The sequence below is a fragment of the Emydura macquarii genome, unplaced genomic scaffold (assembly GCF_026122565.2).
Source record: "Emydura macquarii macquarii isolate MOO-44397 ecotype Brisbane River unplaced genomic scaffold, CSIRO-AGI_Emac_v2 contig_3390, whole genome shotgun sequence".
NCBI classification, from domain to species: Eukaryota; Metazoa; Chordata; order Testudines; family Chelidae; genus Emydura; species Emydura macquarii.
Window position 1 is genome coordinate 3,277,317 of NW_027133527.1, and position 26,744 is coordinate 3,304,060.

A 26,744-nucleotide genomic window follows, 5' to 3' on the forward strand; every position below is an offset into this window, starting at 1 on the left:
GCTCTTCTGAATTACAGCCTAAAACAGCCTCTAATTCAAAAGGCAGCTAGGGGTGGCTCAATGGGCACAGATAAAATAAGAACCAACTGGAAACTTTACCCCAAAACCTTTCTGGAGGTTCAAAGAAGTTCAGAGAGCTCCCTTACGAACTAGTTCATATTTTTGTTCCACTCTCCACTTTTCCCACTCCCAGCCAGCACTACAAACAACAGCCATGAGAAAGGCTATTCCCCGGGGATATTGGCCTGATCAGAAATAGCGATAAAATTCTGAATCCAAAGCTTATGAAGTCCTGTCAGTCCTTGTGTGTGCCCTCTACATTTTTTCCTGACTTGAAAAAAACGTCATCACTGATTTTAAAAAGAAAGTTAAAAAATGTGAGCGCTGAGAGAAACTTCAAAGAATATTCCTGCAGGCAAACATCATCTGTTCTTTTGCACGTTCATGTAAGGTATTGGAATCGGAACAATTTAGTGGGAGTTTGTTTTGCTGTCTGTAGCTGCGCCGAATTGTGGGCAATTAATCTAAGTGGGATGCTCAGTGAAAATGCAATATAATTTCAAATGCATTTTTTAAAAGGAGCAGGAAAAGCAATTTCTGAAGAAAACCTGAGGATTTTCAAACAATTACACTGTCTCTCAAAAAAGGGGATTTCAGTTAAAGAGTGATGAAAGGGATAGGGAATTAGCATATCAGTGAAGGAACACTCAAAAGAGGGTTGGTAACAACAGGAAACTATTTCAACTGGTTGGCTCATCTTTCAAATTGGATTTAGTAGACAAACAGCTGAATCCACTTGAAAATGGGTTTAGGGACCACTTGAACTTTCCATATCAGGTGAACCCAATTTTGTTCCTCATTCCAATAAACGCTCTTCGGTATCTTACCAGAAGCAGAGACTGTCGTGCAACTAATCCTAAACACGGCAAGACGTTATGCATCAGGTTTACAGGTCTACACTTACCTGAAAATCCGGCGGCACTCGATGGAAGTTACGCAAGCTACACAGAGTAACTTGCGTAACTCCTGTTGATTACTTCATTTCTGTTGTGCGTGGCATCTTCACTGCGCTGCGCCGACAGGAAATGCGTTCCCATCGACGCAGCGCTACACCACTTGAGGGGGTGGTTTTAGTGCGTCGACTTCCGGATCTATTGAGCGGGTCTTTACTGACCGTTCTATTGATCCAGAAAGATCGATCTGATGGCAGCGAATTCGCTGTCATCAGTGTGTACATAGCTTGAGAGGAAAAACGAGCCTATTTAGAAAATCAGGATCTTCCCTAGCCCCAATTTTTTTTCCCCTTAAAGGAACGTTTTTATTTGCATTGAGATACCAGTGTGCTGGGAACTTTATTAGATAGGAACAGATACTAGCTTCCCTGCATCAAAGGGTATGGCTTCACTGATCGCCGCTGTCAGATCAATCTATCCGGATCGATTGAGCGGTCAGTGAAGACCCGCTCAATCGATCTGGAAGTCGATACACTAAAACCACCCCCGCAAGTGGCATAGCGCTGCGTCGATGGGAACACATTTCCCATCGGCGCAGCACAGTGAAGGCACCACACACAATGGAAGTTAAGAAGTTGACGGGAATTATGCAAGCGACGCAGAGTCACTTGCTTAACTCCTGTTGACTGCCGCTGAATTTCCAGGTAAGTGTAGACCTGGCCAAAGAGTTTAAAACAGCCTTGGAAAATATCCACAGAACCAGAGAAATGCGGGGCTGGAAGTGACCTTGAGAGGTCATCAAATCCAGCCCCCTGTGCTGAGGCGGGACCAAGTATACCTAGACCATCCCTGGCAGGTGTTTGTCCAACCTGTTCTTAAAAACCTCCTAAGATAGGGATGCCACAACTTTCCTTGGAAGCCTATTCGAGAACTTAACTACTTTTAAAGTTAGAAACTTTTTCCTACTACCTAAACTAAAACTCCCTTTCTGCAGATTAAGGTCCTATCTTCATGGACATGGAGAACAATTGATCACTGTCCTCTTTATAACAGCCCTTAATATATTTGAACACTTATTAAGTCCCCACTCAGTCTTCTTTCTCCAGATTAAACATGCCCAGTTTTTTTAACCTTTCCTCATAGGTCAGGTTTTCTAAACCTTTTATCTTTTTTGTTGCTCTCCTCTGGACTCTCTCCAGTTTGTCCACATCTTTTCTAAATCATGGTGCCCGGATATGGACACAGTACTCCAGCTGAGGCTTCAGCAGTGCCGAGTAGAGCAGGTCAATTACTTCCTATCTCTTACATAAGATGCTCCTGTTAATATGCCCCAGAATGATATTAGCCCTTTTCACAACCACATCACATTGTTGGCTCATATTAAATTTGTGATCCACTGTAAGCTCCAAACCCTTTCCAGCAGTTCGACCCCGTAGCTAGTTATTCCCCATTTTGGAGTTGTGCATTTGATTTTTCCTTCTTAAGCATTGTACTTATCTTTATTGAATTTCATCTTGTTGATTTCAGACCAATTCTCTAATTTGTCAAGGTCATTCTAAACACTGGATTGAGTTACCTAGGGAGCTGGTGGATTCCACCCTCAGACATTTTTAAGGCCCAGCTTGACAGAGCCCTGGCTGGGATGATTTAGTCAGGGTTGGTCCTGCTATGAGCAGGGGTTGGACTAGATGATCTCCTGAGGTCCTTTCCAACCCATATCTTCTATGATTCTATGATTTTGAATTCTAATCTTGTCCCTTAAAGTGCTTGCAACCCCTCCCAGCTTGATGACATCCAGAAATTTTATAAGCACATTCTCCACTCCATTCTCCACATCATTAATGAAAATATTGAATTGTAACAGAGCCAGGACCAACCCCTACAAGTCCCACTGAACACGCCCTCCCATTTCGACAGCAAACCAGTGATAACGACTCTTTGAGTACAGTATTTCAACCAGCGGTGTGCCCAGTTCATAGTAATTTCATCTAAACCACATTTCCCTCCTTTGCTTCTGAGAATGTCATGGGGGACTATGTCCAAAACCTTACTAAAATCAAGATATGGTCTTCATTCTCCCTACCTGGGGCGGTGACTAAAGCTAGTCACAGCTGGACTGAGGGGCCAGACAGCCAGTGGCAATGTGATACACAAAGCACCCCTTGCTTTAGACACCAGGGACCAACTCTGCATTGAAGTCCGTAGGAGCCACACTTTCTTAGATCCTCGGTGCTGCGCTACTTTCCCCAGGCACGTTCTGAGTCGCATACAGACTTGTGCTCACCACTCTGGGAAAAGAAGGATTTTACTTACTTGGGACCCTGTTAATGGCTCGAAGAGGCCTGAGTACCCGGACCGTTCGGATGGCAGACAAGCTCACGTTGTGCCCGTCCAGAGAATATTCCATCATGCTAAGGAAGAAAGGGGAAAAAGAAATCAGAACAGAGGTGTCTCATCTTCTAGGCCTCACAAATGCGTGGGGCAGCCGGATAGTCCTTCTGCGTATGGGCTGTTCCAGGCTGGCCAGGTAGACAGCTGTCGGTTAGCTGGGCAGTATGTGCCCTTGCTATCTCAGGATTCAGTGAGACAATGGACGCCACCATGATCTGCAGTATGAGCAGTAGGCTACCGCTGCAGCTGCCTAGCTCACGCTGTGATTTGACTGCCGCATGTGTGGGGGGATGTTTTATGAATGAAACTTCTCTGAGTGATCCGGCAGCCTCTAAAAGCACCTGCCACAGTGCATTACACTGAGCTGCAGCGACTTATTGAAGTGGTCCTCCTGAAGTCTTCGGGGCCAACCACATGCATTAGTGCCACTCAACAGGACTACCGGCTGCAAACTTAGACCCACAGAAATTAGCGGCGGAGGAGGAGGGAAGGGGGAACCCATCAATCTCCATGTCAATGCAAAACTGTTCTTTACAGTATATTTTCTCATCTTTTTGCCATGTCCTGAGCACTAGAGATCCACAGATTCCAAGGCCAGAAGGGCCCATAGTGATCAACTAGTCCGACCTTCTGCATAACACAGGCCAGAGAACTTCCCCCAAATAGTTCCTTTTAGAAAAACATCCCATCTTGATTTAACACCTGTCAGTGACAGAGACTCCACCATGACCCTTGGTAAATTGTCTAATGGTTAATCCCTTCCCTTGGGAGAATATTCTGCAGCTCCACACAACTCACAGTCAATAAGATTTTTCTCATATTCCTTTCTCACTACTCCTGTTATACCCCCGTGCATCATCCCTGGTATTTTCATGACAGTTTATCTTTTCTTCTACCACAAAAATGTACAGAACAGATCTGGGGAACAACATTAAGGCAGTCTGGCCTGCATTGCATTATTAAAAAAAAAGGAACATTTTCTTTTTCATGTTTTGTTGCCATTTAACACGTCTCTCCTGGACCCAGAAGGATGTTACATTTAGTCAGTTGAGTTGGTCTGGTGGTAAACCTGTGTCGTGTATTTTTATAAAGATGGCGTTCTGGCTAGTTAGCTTGGTTGTAATGACAATTTATAGCGATTGAGCCGACTACAGGGAACAGCTTGTAAATATGTCACATCTCTCTCACTACTCCTGTTCAGATACCATAACAGCATCAAGAGCAAGACTGTGAACTCATTTTTGGTACCATAAAGATTTTTATTTTTTTAAAATAATACACAAATGGCAAAAGCAGAGTGGGAAGGGGTGCATCTGACAAAAACAAATACACAGAAATGTTTCCATTCCCTATTTTAAAATGTCAGTGGAAATCATTTTTATTTTAAACATTCCACAGTAGCGTTAAGGACAAAGGCACTGAGACGGCCCAGGACACAACCAGGAAGTGAAAGTGAAACTGGCTAAAAACAGCCCACCTTGCTTGTGTTCGGGGGTGGCACTTGATGTGTGCGAATAGTCTTCACTCATGCACGCGGGCCCGCTGCTGTCAGTGGGTTACTCACGAACATAAGGTTTGCAGCATCAGCTTTTTACAAATATATTTTAGCCTCATTTAAACTGTTCTCTGATTTTGATTTCCAAGCAGAGTGAAAGGCAAGAAAGATGAATCCAGAATCTCAGCTGATGTAAATCAATCGCATTCCATTGAGCTACACTAGTTTATACCAGCCAAGGACCCGAGATTTAAAAAATTCTCTACTTTCAATAGTCTAAGGGTACAATACAGTAACAGATCTGCAATTTCTATTTTAATACATCTCAGCTTCCTGGTGACAGCATCTCTCTCAGCAATTACCCAGAAATTTCTAATTGATATGTTTATGCTAGCAAGAATGTGGGAAGCCAAGGTCATGTTCTGCAACAATAGTCTGATAAGATACAATATGATGGAAACCTCATCACTGGAGCATCCAGATGGAAAGATAAGCATGCCAACAATGTGGTGGTCCCAGTTATCATGGAGTCACAGGATAACAATGTGTGGGGGGTTATTATGAAGCTGTGATTGTGAATGCATAGCAGAACTGGAGAACAGGACAGCTATGCACCTATTTCTTAGAGTGCCTGCCTAGATTTAAAAATGGATTACCTTTGGCTTGTGCCCCCGTATGTTCACTTTCCACAATCATTTGAATAGCTGTGTGTTAGCCACATAAACTTTCTCCTCAGAACAAAGACCTGTCCACATGCGACTCAATATCTCAAACTTTTGTGCAAAGTGAACACAAAATTGGCTTGGTCTACAAACTGAAAGCGTTGCTTTTTCATTTTTTCTCCATCCAGATTAGCACCTCTGAATGCAACTGAGAAGTCTGGAGTGTGACACTTGGAGGGATTTGCAGCAATAATTTTGAACATCTGAAAGTTCTGCCAAGGAGTCAGCATACTTCAACTTCTGCCAGTGTGAGCAAATCTGTCTGTCTGTCCAACAGAAGTAAGTGTGGGTATAAGTCTGTTCAAAGTGATTGGTGATACAGTAAGGGACAGAGTTAATGCTATTTGGGAAGCTTAATTTGGAACTTTTGATTTTTCCCATACCTTTGGCTAGAGTTATGCCTGATATACCTCCATTAATTTAACTGGTATTATACCAGGAATGAAATTCCCTTTAATCTTAATTTAGCATTTTTTGGACTTTTTTTGTTGTTGTTTTTAATAACTTTTTTTTTTCCTGAAGTAGTTTACCACCCTAACTTTACCTTAGTGTTTGCCTCTAGGAATTAAATTCAAAGGAGATGGGGAGCTGTAACATTTAGCACTGCTCCAAAACAGTTTGGAAAACTAAGCTGCTGCATCGAGCAGCCAGATGACAGAATATCAGGGATGCAGCACTGAGCAGAAGCAAGGACCACACAGTGGGAAATTTATAGCAAACACCAGTTTGCACCTGCTAGTTACAGTAACTAGGCCTGGAGCCAGCACCAGGTGTTCACTTTAAACAGATCTTTCAGGAACAGGCAAACCATTGTTTAAAGTCACTGAAATGAATAACACTGGCTCTTGAATCTGTTCCCTGCCTGTTGTTCCAATAAGACACGCTTGCAATTTATCAGGTGGCTGAGTAAGTGGATTCTACTGTAATTGGACACCAGTTTTAAAACTACTAAGAGAACATAAAAGCAGTTAGAAAGTGCTCCACTGGGAGTTCCTACGCTGTCTGGCTGGGCGGGTACGCCAGAGAACGAAACACAGGTATAAAAGTATTAATCGGCCAAGTCTTGGGTCTAAGCTTTTATTCAATCTTCATTCAAGCCTACTCCATTCAAGTCCAATGGAATGTCGTCTTTAACTACAGGCTTGGGTTGATCTCTGGGTATGTAATTAAGCCATCAAAAACCTTCATGCCCAACTCAAAACAGCGATCTCTTTATGAGTGAAGTGCTTTAGATCACTTTTCTTTTCTTTGCCATTCATTCTCATTTGCACACACCGCTGACGTGTTCAGTTTTGACCCACCTAGGAACAGGACGCAGCAAAAATCTTTACCCATCTTTGCCAGCTCAGATGTACAGGTTTGAGAGGTTTGGATGAACATTTGGGTTTTGAGCGATTCTCTATGCTAAATCTCTGAACCTTCTGTGTATAAAATCGGTGGGTGTGACTCTCAGTTACACAAAGACCCCTTTATAGTTCTCTGGCAAAATAAAGGGGCTTTAAAGGGTGTGAAAGAGGCTCCCAAAAACTCCACCTGTGCAGAGGGTCTGCTGATGTAAAAGTTCCCCTGTTCGGATGAGGGTTGGGATATGGCAGGAATGCATTGCGCTGTGATTATTTTTGCTTCCTTGGCCGAAAGGGGTCCATTGGAAGCACACTGGAAGTTAGAGCAGCCTTAGGACTGCTCTAAACTTACCCTGCTGGCTGGAGAGATCCCTGCAGAGCCCCAGAATGCAAGGATTTTAAAGTTACCTTTTCCCCCTGTCTCCATCCAGGCCCCCAGTACAGGAATGGAGTAACTGAGAATCAGGCCATCCGAGTCTATGAACTTCAGCGTTAAATTTTCATTGCATGGTAAATTGAGAGTCGCTTTGGAGCGATCTGACAGTTCACCTTCTCACAGTTATACTTCAGCTTCCAAAGGAGGGGCCATGGGCCCATAGTTGTTGTTATTAACCAGGTGCATTAAAGGCTACACTGGAGCCAGACCAGAGAAAAAGTTGGGTACAGCAACTATCACAGTGCCAACCAGAGAAATAAGACGTAGGGAAATGAAGACAAGAGGAGAGGGCAAGAGAAGGGCTGACATGTAAAAGCAGTCATGAGGGAGGATGGGTGTAGCATGGAATAGTAGGAGGCAGTCTGCAAGGTGAGTGACAGGAGGTGGAAAGAAAGGGGGAAGGTCAATGAAGCGAGTGCATCAGTCCAGTGAGAATGGAAGAAGGGGAAAGCTATGTGGGGATGAGTGTGAAAATAAGGGCAGATTAGAAAATCATTGGTCTAGTCTGGCTCCAGTGTAGCCTTTAATGATGCTTTATATGGGATGCACTGGAAATACAAACTCTTATGCACTGATGCATAATACAGGAGGATGGCACACACAGCCCTTTGGGTACAAAGCTACAGAAGATAAGATACAATATAGTGGACTTGAAGACCCTGAACATCCATGGGAGAAACAGTCACTGCCTTGCTTGCATGTGTCCTGGCCTTCAGCATCATCATCCATCATTCGTACAGACTGAAATATTATCATGGCCTGAATATACCAGAGAACAGAAGTCACAACTCTTTCTGATCTGCTCCACCGAGAACTACTTGCTTGGCCTGAACAACGAGAGTTCTGTAGCACTTTAAAGACTAACACATTTAATTTCAGCAGGCATAAGCTTTCGTGAGCTTCAGCTCACTTCCTCAGATGCAGTTGGTAGCATTTTCTACCAACTGCATTTTCTACCAACTGCATCTGAAGAAGGGAGTTGAAGCTCACGAAAGCTTATGCCCGCTGAAATGAAATTTGTTAGTCTTTAAAGTGCTACAGAACTCTCGTTGTTTTTGCTGTATACAGACTAACACAGCTACCCCTCTGGAACTCTCTTGGCCTGGGGAGAGATCAGATTAATGGCATCTTGTGCATTTCCCAGGACACAGGGGCCACTCTGCTGAGCAGACATAAGTGGCCCACTTGACATGAGCAGTCAGGAGGGGTTGAATGGCAGATCACATTTTTGTTGGTCGGACAATGTTTGTCCCCCGCCCGGCTCACGGTCGAACTCAGGGCACGCCTGCCCTGCAGTCGGGAGGTGTGATGGCTCAACGTGTACATATGAGCGAGCGAGCTCACTACAAATAGATGTGAAGCAGCAGCAGTACAAGGGGAGGGCAGCTGCCCAACGCCTGCCTGTGATCCTGCCGCTGTATCCGGGCAGCTCGCCCACGTCACCATGGCTTCGCAGCTCATTGTCGTGAGTTATCTTCTTCAAATCTAGCTGGGGCACACCTATTTGTGCCGCAGTCACGCATCCCGACTGCAGCAGAGGCATGCCCTCAGAGGAAACGGAGCCAGCTTTCCCCAGGCTGAAACTTCCCATGGTACTTTTCTTCCACAAGCAGAGACAGAAAGCGGTCGCTGCTTGAGCAGCTTTCAGATGCAATCTGTTGCTGTCAGCAGAAGATCTGTTTATTTTGTAGTTTTCCCGCTTACTGTCAGGCTTTCCTTGATAACCGGGGCTATTAGCGTAAATCAGCTCACTTAAGGAAACTGAATAGGGCAAATGGAATGGCTGGCAATGCCCATTTATCACTCACTTGCCTGCTTATCGGAAGGGTCCCATAATAGGCTCCAACGCTTCCAGGTCCACTTGCCAAGAAAAACAACCCACTTATTATGTCGCACACTCACTGGTAAAACTGCTGTTGCCCAGGAAGGAAAGAAATAAGTTTCCAAAGGTCTTTTGCGATTAAAGTCACTCTCCGATGCTCTCCTTTCTTTAGATCCGAACATGAAAATCCAGGCAGCTTTGGTGAGCGAGACGGGGACACAAGGGCTTGTTAGCCAAACAGAGAGTGAGAAGCCAAATTAAGAGGTGAAATGATTCGTGTTTGGACCCAAAGTTCAAGTCTCTTCGGTGGGCGACAAAGTTAGAATTCTTACGGGCATGCTCCAAACGTACCAATGGTCACAGGCAACACGGCACCTGCCAACTGCCTTGAGAGGGTCTTGGGACTGGTTTGCAAATGGTTCATTCTCAGCATCCCACCAGAACAAGGGCTTCCAGCAGGTTTTCTTGTGTTTATATTGGTTTGATTCTCCACTCTCTCTTCCACCTGCCTTTTATGACTTCGAAAAACAAGGCTGGAAAATTATCTAAAACAGACTTGCTTGCAAGTTTTCCTGTCTTTCCAGCTTCTCACTGGGCTACAAATACCACAGCCAAGGAAAGGTTTATTGTTAAGCAGCAGCAGAGGGCTCTCCCTTTGTATCTGAGTGTGTGGCATTTTAATAGGCATTACTCTGAACCTCCCAAATGTTAATGTGATGCATAACCTCTATCGTTCCCAGGATGAGTTGATGTTATCTGTATTCTAAAGGTGATTTAGCGTAAAGTCACACAGAAACACAGTGGCAGTGCATCTGGGTATAGATTCCAGATCTAATGGCTCCTAGACTGATGGTCTATACCCAGAACTATGCTTGTACCTCTGGTTACTGGCTATACCCTAAAAAAATACAGCAGTACATGGTGGGTCTAAAAAAAAAAAAAAAAAAGTTAACTAGATTTTTTTCCCCAAGCTGCAGCCAAAGGTTGGTTCAGAGGAGTCACAGCTCAGACTGTTTCATGTTTTATTCATACCAGTAAATCCATTCCTAATTGTATTCCCAGACAAAAAATACATTAAGGTGGAGTCAAGGTAGAGCGTCTCTACCGAAAGGGTTAAAAACACATTGCAGTGATGTTGTAATTACTCTAAAATCAAGTCCTAAAAACCCAGGACATTCAGAGGTAAGGTTCCACTTCATATCCAAACCAGTGTGTCCATTCCCAATGGTATATCGAGCCGGTAAAATTGCTTTGAGTAAATATCTGCCATTCTTAGGAGCTATTTAGTTTATTCTTTGGACATTTTTTAACCAGCTAAATACTTCTCTGCAGGTCCCTGGGAACCTGATGTTTGAAGGCATCAGCTATTCCAAGGGTGGTTCAGAGTGTAAAATAACCTGCTCCATAAACTTGTCTCATGAGACTAAGCAGCTGTGGGGCGAGGTGCGTTCAAACGTAAACAAACATCAATTTAAAGTAGAAATTAGCATGTGTTTATAATTTATGAGGATTAGAAAGTGTGCTAGACAGCCAGCTTCCTGCCCTTCCCCCTGCGGCTAGCCTCGCTGATGCTTTAACCTTCCTGAGACAGACGTCTTGAGCCACATTCTCCTGGCTGAGCTGAATTCTGCCTTCTCGACTCACCCTAACAACACTGCTGAGGTCAGCCCGTCACAGCAGCTTTCCAGGGACAGAGTCAAGTTGAAAATCTCATCCATTAATTCAATCCCTACCTACGTTGCCAACACCTAGGTTGTTAACATGGACGGCGCTCTTAAGGAACAGATTTGCGTTTCCCTATTTTGGCTCTTTACTTTGTGCATCTCTCCAAGCCTGGACAAGGAGAAAGCCAGTCAGTTTCAGCTTTGCTTGCGGTCGTTTTCCCGTCACCGTCCCTTTCAGGTGCTCAGGCACCAGGGCAGGTTGCAACGTTCCAGCAGCCTGCCCTGCAAGAGACGCAGGAGGGGTCCCGGCCACAGCTGCTGAAATCAACGGGAGTTTTGCCACTGGCTTTTGTGGGAGCAGAACTGAACCCTGGCACACTTTATACCTCTGTTCTCGAGAGCCTTAACGGTGAGCTTTGGGGACGTGCCAGTTAGTACAATGCCCAGATCTGGATTTGACAGACATCAGGTTAGCGAAGACTGCTGACGAAGAGGCCTGACAGCTCGTACTTTGGTACACAGGTTCACATCAGTGGTTGTCAGGGGCTTAGGCAAATGTCTCTGGTACTGAAGCACCTGGGTTGCCAGCATTCCAGCTGGCACTTCCCCTGCAACCTCCCATTGCTGTTTTGGCCTCCTCTGTACTGTAGGGAGCATATTGGCCCGTGAAGAAGCTCCAACATCCTCAGATGGAGTTTTTGGCAGGACAGTAAGAATCAAGTGGCTTAAATGATAGCTTAGGGCCAATCACCTTGCCATCTTACCCCAAACCGCCAAGGGCTAGAGAAGATCACGGTATGTCTACACAGCAAAGAAAAAACCATGGCAGACCCGGGCCAGCCGACGCAGGCTCACCGGGCTCAGGCTGCGCGGCTGTTTCATGGCTGTGTAGACTTCTGGGCTCAGGTTGGACCCTGTGGGGTAGGAGGGTCCCAGAGCTTGGGCTCCAGTCTGAGCCAAGAAGTCAACACAGCAGTAGAAGTCTTGCAGCCCAAGCTCCATGAGCCTGAGTTGGCTGGCACAAGGCAGCCGCGGGTGTCTAGTTGCGTGTGGGCATGCCTAGAGAACGCAGCATGCTGCTGCAGAAAAGGAGCCCCCTTCCCTCCATCCTAATCCTCCAGTTCAGGCCGGGCTGATAAACAGCAGCTTCCCATTGTATATTGCGCAGATGCTTTTGGAAAACCAATTACAGCTGAACTCAACAGCGTTTTATTGCCTCCCAGATCAGGTTTTACAAGCCTTTTCTTTGGCTCCCACTGGGCAGCTTCCTGAAGAAATCACCAAAAGCAGTCAGGGTGACTGGTGGATTTGTTTTTGCCACCAGTGCACATGGTTAATTTATGAGCTTTGGCTACTGACCCGGCCATGACGATGAAGAAGTCCAGGCGATTCCATGTGTCTCCAAGGTAACACTTCTGCCCGAAGATCCCCAGAGCTACCATTTTGATGACCATCTCCACAGCGAAGAAGGCGAAGATGAAATGGTCAAATGCCTAGGTCATAAAAAAGATGATTGCAGTGAATTCTACTGGGGTTCTCAGCAGTGAAAAAAATCAACAGGCCCATGTATGTTTCTGCTGTATTGACACTGTGTATCTACAACGGGGGTGATCAAAGCATGACACATGGAGTACTGAAGTGTCACCGATAATACCCAAAATACATCCCAGATTGCCTGCTGGGTGGTGATAACGCTGACTGCAATGCACCTGCTGGTATTTTATTGCTGGTGAACAATACACAATCTCCATTCATTGAGTGACAACATACAAGTGCATGAACGCATTATGCTTGTTGCGTATTTACTTTTGCATTTAAAGCATATACTAATCGACATGCAAATGCCGGCGGCCCTCAGGGTCCTGGCAAGCTGCCATTGAGAAACTCCGAGTTACACATGGCTGTGCGTATGGGGTGCTCAGGCTTTGCCTTATAGCCAGGCTGAAGCAAATAACAGACTGACCCCATGTGCTGCAGGAGAGGAACTGAAATATTAGGAAACGGGCTCATTTCTAAATACATGTTGCCCCATAAATTATGGAGATGCAGCGGGATTTACTGATTGTTGTTAGTCACTCGGAAAAAGCTTTCCTGTTCTGAAAAACCTCCTCAGGCAAGTTACAGCAGCTTCTTGATCCCCATGCATGAACGTGGACAGATCTGCCACTCACACCACTTTCTTTGTGATCATAACAGTCAGCAGAGCCTCCTATGTTGTGTCTCTGGCCCTTTCATTATGAGGCCTGAATGGATTATTGCCCAACATAACACAAAACAGGCAGCTGTAAACTGGCTTCCTTTTGTATGCCTTTGGTGCGTGCACCTGGGGGTGCGTGTGCATGTGAGAGAGACCTATCTAGTTTAGCTATCTGCTTACCTACCAACACTCTTCCTTTACAAGCTGCATTGAACTTGTTCCAACACTCTCAGTTCATTTGAAAATTGGCATCTGTGTTGTCTCCACGATGCTTCCTACATCACGTTTTGGCTTCCGTTCTCCCTGCAGGCTGGCGTGGGGCAGAGGTGAAAGGTGGTTGATTGTTCTTTGTATGCTTAGCTCTTTTCTGTCTGCTAATCCTTCACAACATGCTCTGATTTTTACAAATCTATCTGCCGTTTTGCAATCATTCAACACTTAATGCAAACAATGATCAGCGTGTGGGCTCCTCGTCAACTGTTCACTTAGGCTCATTATTCTGGTGATGACTGGTCACTTAAGTCACGAAGGTTACATCTACACAGCCCGCGGCAGGGAGCTTCCCAGCCCGGATCAAGAGACTTGGGCTCGCGGGGCTCCGATGACCGCACTTTGCAGACATTGTGGCTCAGGCTCTGAACCTCAGGAAAGCAGGTGGACTTCAGAGTCGTACCTCCAGCCTGAGCCACAACTCTGCACTAGTATAGCCCAAACCTGAGCCTGTCAACCTGGCTTGGGAGGTTTTCTGCGGGTGGGCTGTGTAGATGTACCCGTAACATGGTTTCTGCTACCCGATCTGATGAAGTTTTATGAAGAGAAGAAATAGTGAGTAATCAATAACACAGACTCTTGCTCATGCAGGAATCCCTCTGTTTGCAGGCGGATTTGGGTAGGTGTAAGAATGACTGACATCCACCAAGCCAAGATCCATTCATGTGAACGTTTGCACCAGGCAAGAGCATGGTTGAGAAGAATGGGCACCCTATGCTTCAGGCCAGCTGCTATCTGATGGGGTCTAGGAAACTGCTTTCCCCATGGGCAGGGTGTTCCATGACTGCCTATCGCAATTTTTTACACCTTGCTCTGAAGCAGCTGGAACCGGATGCTATCCTAATCCTGGGTGGCAACTTCTACGTTGGACAACCATTTTGAAGCATTTTCTCCGCTCTGTTCTACAATTTTTTCTGTAACAAATCACTGGTGGTGTCTCTATTGGTCTGGTTTGTTCAGCTCTGCACCTAACATCCCACCACTTTGGGCTGGAAGGGTTTTTGATAAGAAAACCCCTGGTTGTTGACATTTGTACATGATCCTTGACGAGTCCTTAGAGGTGAATGCACCTCATGATGCACTGGGGGGTCCCAATGGCCTTCTGTTACCGTGGAAGGGTCTCCAGGGTACCCGGACATTACACAGACACATGCCAGCAGTCTTTGCACCGGTTCATGTAATGCTTCAGAAAGACTAGGCTTCTCAACAGAAGTCTGTTTGGAGCCTATATGATTTGTTAGTGAAGGAGATGCAGACTCAGAGCACAGCTGGAGCTGCGCTGAGAAAGGCAAATGGCTCAAGATGGCCAGTCCCGTGGCATGTGTCAGCTGACTGCCAGGCTAACCTGTTGCCCCCTTGAGCACTGGGAGCTATTACGTTTCCAGGATAAGGGTTTATGAGCCCAGGACTAGTGCATGGTCCCCCGTGGACAATAATCGGCAGCTCATTTGGATTTAGTTGGCAGCCGCAGCCACGGAACAAAGCAGGCCCGGAAAATGAATTCTCTCTTACCTCGAGAGAGAGGGATTGAAAGGAGGCAAGACCACTAGCTCCTTTCACACAGGCCAGTGCGCAGCCCTCAGAGTTAGCTCGCTGACGGCCTGGGCTGGATTCCGAACTGGTGACCTGGAGGTGAAAGGCTCCACAGCTGATTTATCGGACCTCTGCAGTCATCGAGTCCCCTCCAGGAAGGGCTCTTAGTATCCTTAGGGTCATGACTGGGGATAGAACCCAGGAGTCCTGGCTCCTGAATGAATCACCAGATTACAACGCTCACTGTACTCCATTCACTACTGCGTTACCCCCCAGCTGTGAAATCCCATTCTTACCTCCAGGATGGTGCATCGCTCCGACTTGCACTCCACGTCCTCGCAGGGCTGGAACATGCCCAAGGTGACGCAGTTCAGAAGGATGACCAGCATGCTGACGTGCTCGAACCAGGTGAGAGCAGCGAGTTAAGGAGGACACACTGGGTCAACGATCGGCCAAGACACGGAGCGTGTCAGCAGAAACCTGGCACCGCTGACATAGCAAAGAACCCGCACTCCCAAACCTAACAACAGAAACCACCCTCAAAATATCGAAGATACACTGAGAGCTGAAGTTTCTGGGAACCGAGAGGAAAGGGTCCATGCAAAGGGGAGTCCTGCTGGGATGAAGGGACAATAGGTGCCTTTCATTTTATACTGAGCAGTGAAGGCAGAGCAGTGCAATGAGACATTAGTAGATTTCACGTGTGAAGTACCACTTCTCCTCATCAATTTCCATATTTTGTACAGGCACAAGAGCAGCGGAGGGCCCAACAATAATTCTTTGTCCTTCCACAGCAACTTGCATCTCCAGATCTCAAAGGCCTTTATCAGCATAAATCACACAAACCCTCAAAAGCTTGAGACAGGCTAGTGGTAATAATTCCTGCATTACGAAGATGGCAGGAAGTAGTCAAGTGATTTAGCCACGGTCACGTGGTGAGTCAATAACAGGGTCTGAATTACAGCCCATAAATCCCATCTGACAGATCCTTGCGCTCCAACCACACCGCATCTTACTTCATTACTTTCCTCAGACTTGGACCTACTCTGTGCCTTGCGTGCACCCGAGACTTGCTCAGTGCTCAGATTTACATTTCATCATTTGCCAAACTAAATGGCTTCATCCCCCCTTTGTTCCCATGTGACATTCTCAGAGCGATCACCAAATGCTGCAGGTCCAAGTATTTCCACAACTCCTCATCTGCGCAGTATCTGGGGCCCTGGGAGAAGGGAACTTCCATGCAAGTGCCCACAATACGGGCAAGGTGCTGAAGGGAAGAGCCAAATGAAGTCAGCAGCAGATGCTGGTTGGGAGAGGGCTGATGTCAGGTTGGGACCTAGGCTATAAATCACAGGGTGATAGCAAAGGAAAGATGTGTGATTTGGACCTGCCGGGCTGTATTTCTGACGCAGAGCTGGCTCAGTTGGCACCATGGAGCTACCGAGTTTCTTCCAACTGTCTGATCACAGCCACAGGAAAGCAAAAGGCTCTTGCTTAGAGAACGTCAGTGCGGCTGAACTATCAGCTAGAAGAAAATCAGAGGGCCAAATTCTGATCTTAGGTCACAGCGATGTAAATCCAGTGTAACCCCAGTAATGTCAGTGCAGTAACTGCAGATTTATGCCAATGTAAAAGACAGTGCAATTGGATTTAGAGGGTTTCCCTACTACTGTTGGGACGATTAAAAAAAAAAAGAGAGAGAGAGACACACACACACACACACACACACACACACTTTTGGGAAACAAATCTTGCGTTTCACAAGTGTGTGAGAGCACTGTACATCAGAAAATAAACATGACCACGAGGGAGCACAAGAGGAAGAGGATTATATTATATTCTCATGGGGAAAAAATTCCCTTCTCCTACATCAGAAAACCCCAGTTGAAAACAATCAGATTTGCATCAATAGTTTCAGAAAAATTACCCTCCCCTGTCTTGTCCAATTCATTGCTATCCAGTAAATGGTTTGTTCATTATACTACATCCTTATTCAAGCCCCCTCCATGCGGCCTGACAGCTCAGTGTTTTCAAGAGCTGCCTGGGTAATAAATCCAATGTTTATAGTCTGAAGATCAACTAAGGTTCATGAAAACCATCCAACAAAAACTAGAGCTTTGGTTATCGGGGCTTCTCATCTCTTGAGAAATGGCTCTGTCGTTTTGCCCCGGTGGCCCTATTCTTTATCCTTTATTTATACCCTCCATGTTTGTGCCTTGTTGTTATTGTCCCTGGAGATGCTTTTGAAAACATTGCCTGGGTTTGCCTGGAATCTAGGTTGCTGGGCAGCGTATGCGTGTGTCCGAGAGGATGTAAACCATGCACCCAGGAGGCAGCTGGAATCCTGCTGCCATCCAGATTGCTTAATCAAACTCTGCAGCATTCCAGGCATAATGACCAGGAGCCTCCCTAAAGCCACAAAACAAAGAGGAGGAGAGGCAAGGAAGGAGAACTTGGTTTCCTTTAAGTGCCTGGGAAGCTTTTCATGATCAAGCCCAGCCACAGACACCCTCATAGATCAGAGCGAGGGTGGGATGGGGCTGGAATGGAAAGCACGATCATTAAAGTCACATCAGTATGAGCACGGTTCTGCAGAACTCAGAGGAAGCCTACAGGGCCAGGTCTTCAGCCAGTGGAAACTGTCAGAGCCCCGTTGATTTCAATGGAGTGACATTAATTGAAGATCTGGCCCAAGGTGTTCACACTGTGCTTATGAATGTGGGATCTGAGCATCTAAGGGTGTGTCTATATTGGACTTGGAGGTGAGATTTCTAGTTCAGGTGGACATACCTGCCCTAGCACGATAAAAACAGTGTAGTCTCAGCTGCACAGACGGCAGGACAGATTAGCCTCTCTGAGTACGTACATAGGGATTCAGATAGGATTGTACTGGGGCAGCAAGCCCATCTCACTGCCCATGCAGCCAGGCAACACAGCTATTTTTAGAGCGCTAACTTGATCAGAGTTAACACGGGTATGTTGACCTTAGCTGCAAATTACACCTCTCGTGTAGACATACCTCAGAAGACTGCCCTTGCTCCTAAGAGTGTAACACACACATAATTGGCTAAATTTTCTGCTGGTGGAACATGACTGGTCTCAATGGCGTGTCCCCAGCAGAGATTTGTAATGCGATCTAACGGAGCAAGTCTGGAGGAGACCTTTAACAGCCAAATATTCCAGCTAGACATACCTCCCATATGGGCAAATCAGTCAATTTCCACTGATTTCAAAATCACGGAATCAGAGCAGAACAGGCAATGGCAGAGCTCCAAAATTTTTTGAACCAATGTACCAGTTTATCCAGAAAAAAACCCACTCACTACAGCTGTGGCAGACAGCGACTGCCACCTGCCATTTCGTTATGACCCCGCTCAGCAACCAGAGAACCTGGGCTAACTATGCACATGGAGAGTTAGGGTCAGCACTATTGAACGGATGCAGGCATCACCAGGTCCAGGGCGCAATCTCAGCCTAAAAAAAGGGATAACGGTGACCTGCAAACAGCAGTCACAAAAGACTAAAGCACCATACACAACTGGTACTTGGACCAGGGTTCGACAGCCACTGGCCAGCAGCGAAAAGGTTAAGGCCCCAGGGTGGAATGAGAACGGAGACAAGCCAAAATGGTGAATCTCTCCATTAACGTGCACGTTGTTTGTACGAGTCATTGCCCGTGAACTCTGTGCGCGCTGGCAGAGCTGTTGTTAGTATGATGCAAGGATGAGGTATGGCTGCAGACGTCAAAGGTCATCCTCCCGTTTGGGAGGTGAGGTACTGAACATTAGGGGGCTGCAGTCAACCCCGGGCTTCGGTTGCTATTGTAACAGGGGGGTTGTACTGTTTAAATAGAATTCGTTTAGTTGTTAAGTATAAGCTCTCAGTGTCTTTAAAAGAAGACCAGCACCACGCCGTCTCTTCCTGCCGTGGAGCCAACTTTTGCGCTTTTAGGCACAAATCATGATACTTTAGGCACCGTATTTCTTAAATCCCCAGATCCTGGAGTCAGGTGATTACACTAGGAACGGCAGCTTTCATTTCAAACGACGATGTCGGTAGCCCCCATGGCAAAACTTGAAAACATGCCCCCTACCGTCCCTGTCCTCCCCGCCTCCCTACGCATCCTAACATCTCTGAAACCAGAAGGCAAAAAACCAAACCCCACAATGTACTATTTCTAAGAGCTCGTGCTTTTTAATCTCCTGATTTGGGAGGAGGGGGGATTCTGTAGATCAAGGTTGCTGGTGGCTCCACCGGACCCCTGGCTTAACTGTCCAACTCCCCCACCGACAACAGCTGAAGAACAAGGGGAAACAAGTGCAAATCAAAGCACTATCTTGAAACACCGCCCCCCTACTGGTACGTTAAAGGTGTTTTGCATGGGCATGTTCCTGCCTGAGCCTTTCTATTGACTGAGTGGGATTTGGATGAGGCAGTTCAGGAAGTTGGCAGGTCCACAGAGGAGGGGCCGGAGGTGGGAGGGTGATCCCAATGGCTGGGTACGGCACCTTTGGTTTTGTGAGAGAGCCATTAAATCGGAACAATCTGTATCTGGGAGAATCGCCCAACTAAAAGGTTTGTGTTGAACATGTTTGATTTTTAATTTAGGAGCTTCTATAGAAATAAACATAAATAAAAATTCAACCAGCAATGCTGGAGGATGCCAAGGTCTCCTGTGGAGTGGTATGCATGGCTCCAGGCTGCAGCTGCTGGCCACGGTCTGTAAGAACTCGTCTCTTGCTAAAACACCAGCTTGAGTTTATTTATGTTTTATCCCCCGCCCCGATGCCATTAAGTTTTGATTTCTGACTGTTTTTAAGGCACGTCTGGCTCCACCACGGCCTCGTCGTCGGGCTAATGAGAAGCAGAGTCAGACTCCTGTTCCATACAGAACACAGACCATGTCAGAACCAAACAAAAGCCAACCCCACTGCTGCCTCCTACTTACAACATTTGCTTAGCTTGATGGGCTTCATGTGGAACGCTGTGTAAACACAGCTCCTGGGTTACCCCCCCCGAGGCCCGCATGCACAATTGTTTCACTCTTTATATTGTTTTCTTCTTCCCCCATTTAAACAACATTCTTCGCGTGCGGATTTACTGCGGGCGAAAGGGGCTGGAGTGACAGCTCCAGAGAGAGCGTGCCTCTTGCTTCCCCAACGAGGAGATTCAGCACAAACAACAGCAGTGCAAACTTTGCCGCTGCTGGCATGCCTCAGCTCTTTCCTAGCGAGGCCACCTACGGGAATAAAGGGGAAATTCACTGTCCATGGCCCTGTTCATCCTTGACTTCACCGTTCTGGTTAGTATAAGCTGTGGTGGCCTCTGTGACACGGAGTTGCCCGCTAAGCAGTTTCCCAGCCTCGCTTGAACAAGGCATTTGACGCCACATTGCATCAGGGGTTGCTTTTTCGAGATATCAGGAGCGGATGTGAGATTTGGCAGCCTTTGTGACGTGTGTTTGTGGGGCTCACGCTGGCTCTCGGCAGACAAGCGACAAAATCCACCACTACAACTGGCACTAAACCATCCAACCATCGGCAGCCTTGACAGACAGGCCAAGAGTTAAGCGGCCTGTGCATGATGAGCTGCTCCCTGACACGCAAAAGTGTGCCTTCAGAAAAGAAAGGTACCGAGATCTAACCCGCCACGTGGTAGCAAATCAGACAATCGTGATTGGTTTAAAGCTCAGTGCTGTTTTCTGCTGGATGTAGAGCAATCCTGTAGAGATCATCACTTCCCTGTTTTTAAAACTCTAATCCCACTTTATACTCAGCAAGGCCATGTCCTGCTCACAGAGGAGGAAATATCACTGAGGATGGTTCCCAGACTAACACTATTTAATTAAAAGGGACATCGTCTCATCAGATGGAAGTTGGCCCTCCAGACCAATCAACAGCTCCAAAGACAACCACTTTCAGCACCCAGTTTTAATCAGGAAGGTCTGCTCATGCATTTCACCAGTAACTCAGACTACAGTCATGAGCACAGAATGAAAACTGCAGATTGATTGCACTAACCAATCAAACTAGCACAGAGGTTACCAAAGGTTTAATTTACTCCATCTAGTTTCCTGGAGCAGCAACGTAACAGCTTCCAGCATTTCCCTGTAATAGATTCGGTGGCAGCAACAGAATAATAGATGCTGTTTAAGAGGTGGAAAAATATCCAGGAGATCATTTTGTTCATATATCTGGCAGCTCAGGATTGTTTCCTACAGTGAATTCTCCAATCTCTGTTGACAAACATGGGCTTTCATCCTTCTCTGGCTCCTCTCCCATGCACATCAATGAAAGCAACATCCTTCATGCTTTTCCTCTCATGACAAATACATTTATGCGAGTTTCCAAAGCCCTTTATTTTTATTGCTGTTGAGTGCCTGAACTTAGGTATCGAAAAGTTAGGCACCACAAGTAAAATCCTGATCCCTCTGAAATCAATGGACGTTCGCCACTTACTTCAATGGGGTCAGAACTTCATGCCCCATTGATATTTTGACACCGAAGTCAGCGGCCTGATTTTCAGATAAGCTGAGGACCAAGCAGTTCCCACTGACTTCATTAGGTGCGAAGCATGCTCAATCTCTCTGAAAACCCGGCCACTTTCATTTAAACATGAATTTAGATGCCTCACTCTAAGCACCTACATTTGAAATTTTGGCCACAGAGTTTAAATCAGCTCAGCTGAGTCCTGGAAGTTAGAGGCATTACTGTCCCTCATTCGTTTCATGCCAAAACCGAGCCCAGTATTTTCCAGGAAGTCAGAAGTTTTTTTTTTTTTAGATGGAACGCGAAAGTTTGGTGGCACAGAAAGATCAAACCACGCTCATTAGAGAGTGGTGGCCATGCCCAGTAAAAGGCATCACTGGAAATTCCCAAGAGGAGCAAAGGTGTAGAACAGCAGAACGTGGGAAGAAATTAGGAAAAGGAAAATTTAGGGTGAATATGTTTAAAAGCTTCCTAATGTTGAGATATTTTAGATGCTGGACACTTCAACTAGGACTATGGCTACACGGACGGTGGTAAAGTCGCGGTTCCCATCGCCACAGTGCAGTGAAGATGGTGCGCAGAAGAGAAGCAGTGACGTCGACGGGAGTTACGCAAGTTTTTTGCGTCGCTTGCGTAACTCTGGTCGACTGCCGCCGAATCTCGAAGGTAAGTGTAGACAAGCCCTAGAAGTGGTTGGAGCCTTACAACTGGGGATATTAATCCATATTGGGAAAGCGGTAGAGAATATTCTGTAAGGGAGAGTCTTTCACTGGCAATGTGATAGACTGGGGGACCATGGAAGAATTTTCCCCATCTCCAGCACTATGAAATTTGCATGTGAGCATATTCCTCCATCTTCTGTCTTTACTTCTACTTAAAAAGACCAATTACTGATACGATCTTGAAGAAGCACTCTGAATTTGAACTCCAGCCTAGTGCAGGGAAGTTTGCTGTTGTTCTATCTCACCAGACAGTGTTCTCTTTCTGTGACTGGGGTTTTGTACAAATGCATTAAGCGCCTGGCCTATTTATTTTCACATCAGATTAATGACAGTGATTTGTTCCATAATTCAAAACTGGGATTACCCTGAGAGCTGTGGTCTAACGGAACTAATCCTCCTTCCCTGTGGTGCCCAGAAATTCCATACAGAGGCAATTTCAGTTCATTCTCAATGTCTCTTGACAATGAACTAAGCTGAGAACGCTATGTCCCTTGCTCCGAGCGAGGGTAGTTTGCACTGGGAGATGTTCCAATCTGAAGGAAAATTTGTTTTGCTTCCTGTTAGATGAACTGCTCTGAGGCTCAGATTTAACCCATGTCTTGCTACCTTTGTAAAGTGTCTTCAAAGTAGCGTCAAGCTTCAGAAGCAATCCTGAGACTCTCCTAGAACATGTACTGGTCTACAGACATCGCTGCAGATGGTGGGATTTTGTACAGAGGGCATCGTGTCACGGCACGAGGCTGGAAATGAGAAGCATCACCCACTGTACCCAACTGGGCAAAAGCAGAGCCCAAGACTGCCTGCCAAAGATTGCCTTTCAGTCACAGAGAACCTGAGTACAATGCAAAAGAACCATGGAAACCAAGTGGGATTTCTCAACACTCTGGAATCTCGGCTGTCACAGATGTATTTGAATGAAATGCGAAAGATTACATCTTGTTAGTGGGCTACTACTCTTTTAAACCCAAGCTGTTGCACAACACATCAAGTGGCAACGTAATAACACATTGTAAACAACAGTTTGCTTGCTGTGAGATTCCAGATGATTTAACAACAACTAATGGTGCACAACACATAAATGGCTCATTTCGGCAATTCTTTCTGGCGTATCAGTTAGAACATCTCATCCATCCCTTACTATGTGCACAGTCAAATGGGCCAGCCAACAGCAGGCCTGGGTCAGTGTAAATAGCAAAAGAATTGATAAAAATAAAAGCCCCCACTGGGTACAAGCAATTCATACCTAGCATTACTAGAATACAGCAACATTCCTCACAATGGGAGCCTGGGATTAACAGGTCAGAGACCTTTGGAAAGACAAAATCTTATTGCTACCATCTATTATAACAAGCTTCTTGATTCAAAGTGAATTCACCCTGAAGTAATTGCAGAAGAGCTATAAGCTAGGAAACTAGAACCGAAAGAATGCTACATGCCAAATAGTTACCCTGACTGCAAATGGGACAGATTATTAGATTCCAAACAGAACGCGGCTGGTAATTTACACCGGTGACACCTACAACATCCGCGTTATTGTCAGACATAATAACTACCCCAAGGGTGAGTGCTACTGGAGGACAGTTACTTGAAGAAATTCAGAATGCTGCAGACAGTGCCTGTGTGTGCAACGACAGCATAACACATCCACCCACCCTTTTTCGGTGGATCAAAGGAAACGGAAGAAGTTATACTACAAAACACTGGGATGTGATTGCTTAGCTATTAGCATCCGTTATTATTTTCTGTGTTTATTTACTATTAAAACCATACATTAAGTAGCACGACATCCAGCAGTACAATGATAACTATGTGAAATGACAGCATGCTAATGGAGAACAAAAGTAATAAAAACATAATTTTAAAAACAAACGAACAAATAAATGGAGAGGAAAGCACCATTCACAGTGGATTACAGGAAGCGGAGCACCATTCACAGTGGATTACAGGAAGCGGAGCACCATTCAGGCCGTCAGACCAGCACAAAAGGCAAAAAGTCATTGGCAATGAAAGAAATAAGTAGAAGCAAAGACAGCCTCCCAATGATGGATCCACTTCAATGGTGAAACAAGCTGCTGCAGCAGGGACAGTTCTGAGAACAGGAAATGACTGCATGATTGGAGATAGTAACTTTCCAGCAAGAGGCAGGGTAATCCTGTCATGTGTCAAGGGATTCAGATCACCCACCGTGCCGCCCTCCATATCAGACATCTCCATTTGTGTATTATTCACTGGATGTATTAGTCTGCAGTTGGCAAGTTTGGATGATATTGTGTTTTCAGTATTGCCAACCCCACAGGTTCAATATCATGGAGTAGGCCTTAAGAATCATGAGTGGGGCTTAAACATCATGAAATTAAAAAAAAGAAAAAAAAAAAACATTCTTTTCATTGGCTTTCTTCTGAGCAATTAGAAGCCACATTTCAAACTCCTCTCTGCACCCCTAAGGGCTGGAAACCCAATTTAAAAAAAAACCAGAAGCATGAGATTCTCATGTAGTCACATGACTCCAGGAGCTCAGGCTAAAAGAAAAAAACAATCTCATGAAACGAATGATAAAATCATGAGATGGTCATGATGAGAGGGAAGATGTAACGGGCAGTAACCTTTAACCATGTCAGGTGACTGGTACCAGGAAAGGGAGTTCACTCTCTTACCAGCACTCCTGTTTATCACAGCTTCATTGCCATTTCAAAGCCAGCTCTCTTTGCCCAGCAGAATTTCACCAGATCGCATGCTGTGTTTGGATCTGCCGGGTCTGGATTTGCCTCGATGTGCAGATACTTCTTGCTTGCTTGAAATTCTTCAGGTTCCCCTTTATTTCGCTAATGTCATCAAGATTCACCTGTAATGGCTACTGACCCATTAACTGTATCACTGTGCAAAAGCTGGTAACTTTTAGTTACCATGGAAACTGTTGCTCTCAGAGGCCTATGAATTGCCACCCTGTTTAAAAGCAGCCGAGTCAGTGATTAAGCAGAGATTTAAAAATAAAGAGACACAATAGGGAGATCTACTGTCCTCTGTCACTAGAGGTAATGATAATTATAAGAGATTTGCTTACTATTTCTGTCTGTACTGCAAATTCCAGGGTAATGGCATCTAAAACAGAACTAGGAAAGCTCCAGTTCCCACCTAAACCTGCAAACACAAAGCTGTTAAAGAGACTGGTATCAGAAAAGATCCACTGGGTCACCTTGTTCATCGCAGGCAAGACTGTTCTCTACACTGCATTACCGAGAGCTTTGTCCAGACTAGATTGAGAGGTCTCCACCAGACAGGGTTTCCAAGAACCATCATCTTCCAAGACCAAGAAGCAAGTATTCAATTAGCCATACTTCCAGTACTTTGCAGATTAGAAAACACTATATAGTGCTCATCTTTATGAATGCATGAATGCATCTCCACTGCAAGACTTCAGTTTATACACCCAAAGCCAAATTCAGAGGTGATGTGTAAATTGGTAAGGTCACCTGAATCGAAACAAGGGAGTCTAATTTAATGAAACTTACATGGCAAAGGCCAGGGAGGATATGAAGTTGTAAGTTAAAGAATGAAGGGTCTAATTTTACCTAGACTGTTTCTTTTCCTGCAACAGCCCAGCAGTACCACTCAGTGAGTAAATTACAGCAACTTAAACTCACCTTCTAAAATGTAACTTTCACCTCTGGATTTGGTCCCAAACTTAGAAGCGGTAGACTTTAAAACCAGCTACTTCCAGGAAATAATGTTAAGTGCAAAGGATGCTAGGGCAGTTGCTAAACTTATGTACTCAGTCACTAAAACAAAGGGTTTAACATTTCTTCATTCAAATCAGAAATTACCTCAAAAGAAAAAAAAAAGACTTTTGGTTCTGCAGATCAAGAAGGTCAGATCTGCTGTACAATGATCAAGATCATCTTTCTACTCTGTCCCTAGCTTTGTCAGCTTATCTGGCAAGGATCTGACTTGATACAAAAAGAGATGGAAATCTAAGGACTCATTTGCACTAATTGCCAACATCATGGCAAATCCCAAAAGAATTAGCCTCATTGCAGAATGAGTGCCACCCAGATCAATCTCTAGTTGGTCCTTAGGACGGTTTTGTTGGATGTCCAGTCTATGTCCATCATTGGAGACCTTATCACACCACCAAAGCTTTTGGTGTCCGTGTGATTTGCTGACCATGTAGCAGCATTCCTTGGTAAACACTCTTTGTAATGGGTTGATTTTCCATCCTAGTAATACACACTAACAACATAGGTCCATTCAATCTGAAATTTCCAAATAGCACAAGGCAACTTTACTTCTGGAAATATTAGAGCTCATTTTAAATTAAAGCAGCGAAAATAAAATAAATTGGGTTGGATTTCAGTTCAGCATGGTCTGTCAATTAATTTTAGGGGGATTCATTGTGTTTCTGAAGCTTATACAACCCAAAATAACAAACTGCCTAGCACCAGTGCGTATTTGTCTTGAATGCAGGCTCTTGGCATATGGTGGTTATGACAGCCATTGTCTTATTCAAACAGAAGGAGTTCTGACAAGGCTTACCTGTCACCAAGTCGCTCTCATTTCTTGTTTAAGAGGCATTATTGATTAATTAGGAGATCAGGCTAACAAGCAGCAGAGAACATTTTAGGCTTTGAAATTGACCTAATTGGAGTTGGAGCAAGATGGATTGTCACAGACACTTTACATTTTATGGTGTACAGCAGAGATATTTTATGCA

At 45.3% G+C, this 26,744-nt stretch overlaps 1 protein-coding gene across 1 annotated transcript in view; it reads right to left on the reverse strand.

The window, feature by feature from the left end:
• Window positions 1–26,744, reverse strand: part of CACNA1H (calcium voltage-gated channel subunit alpha1 H) — a 429,314-nt gene that overhangs the window by 184,986 nt on the left and 217,584 nt on the right. Inside the window, exons 3-5 of the mRNA XM_067534310.1 lie at window positions 15,123–15,234; window positions 12,186–12,319; window positions 3,267–3,364 (exon numbers count right to left, since the gene is read on the reverse strand). Coding sequence (XP_067390411.1) covers window positions 3,267–3,364; window positions 12,186–12,319; window positions 15,123–15,234 — 344 coding nt within the window. The remainder of the gene's footprint in view (window positions 1–3,266; window positions 3,365–12,185; window positions 12,320–15,122; window positions 15,235–26,744) is intronic.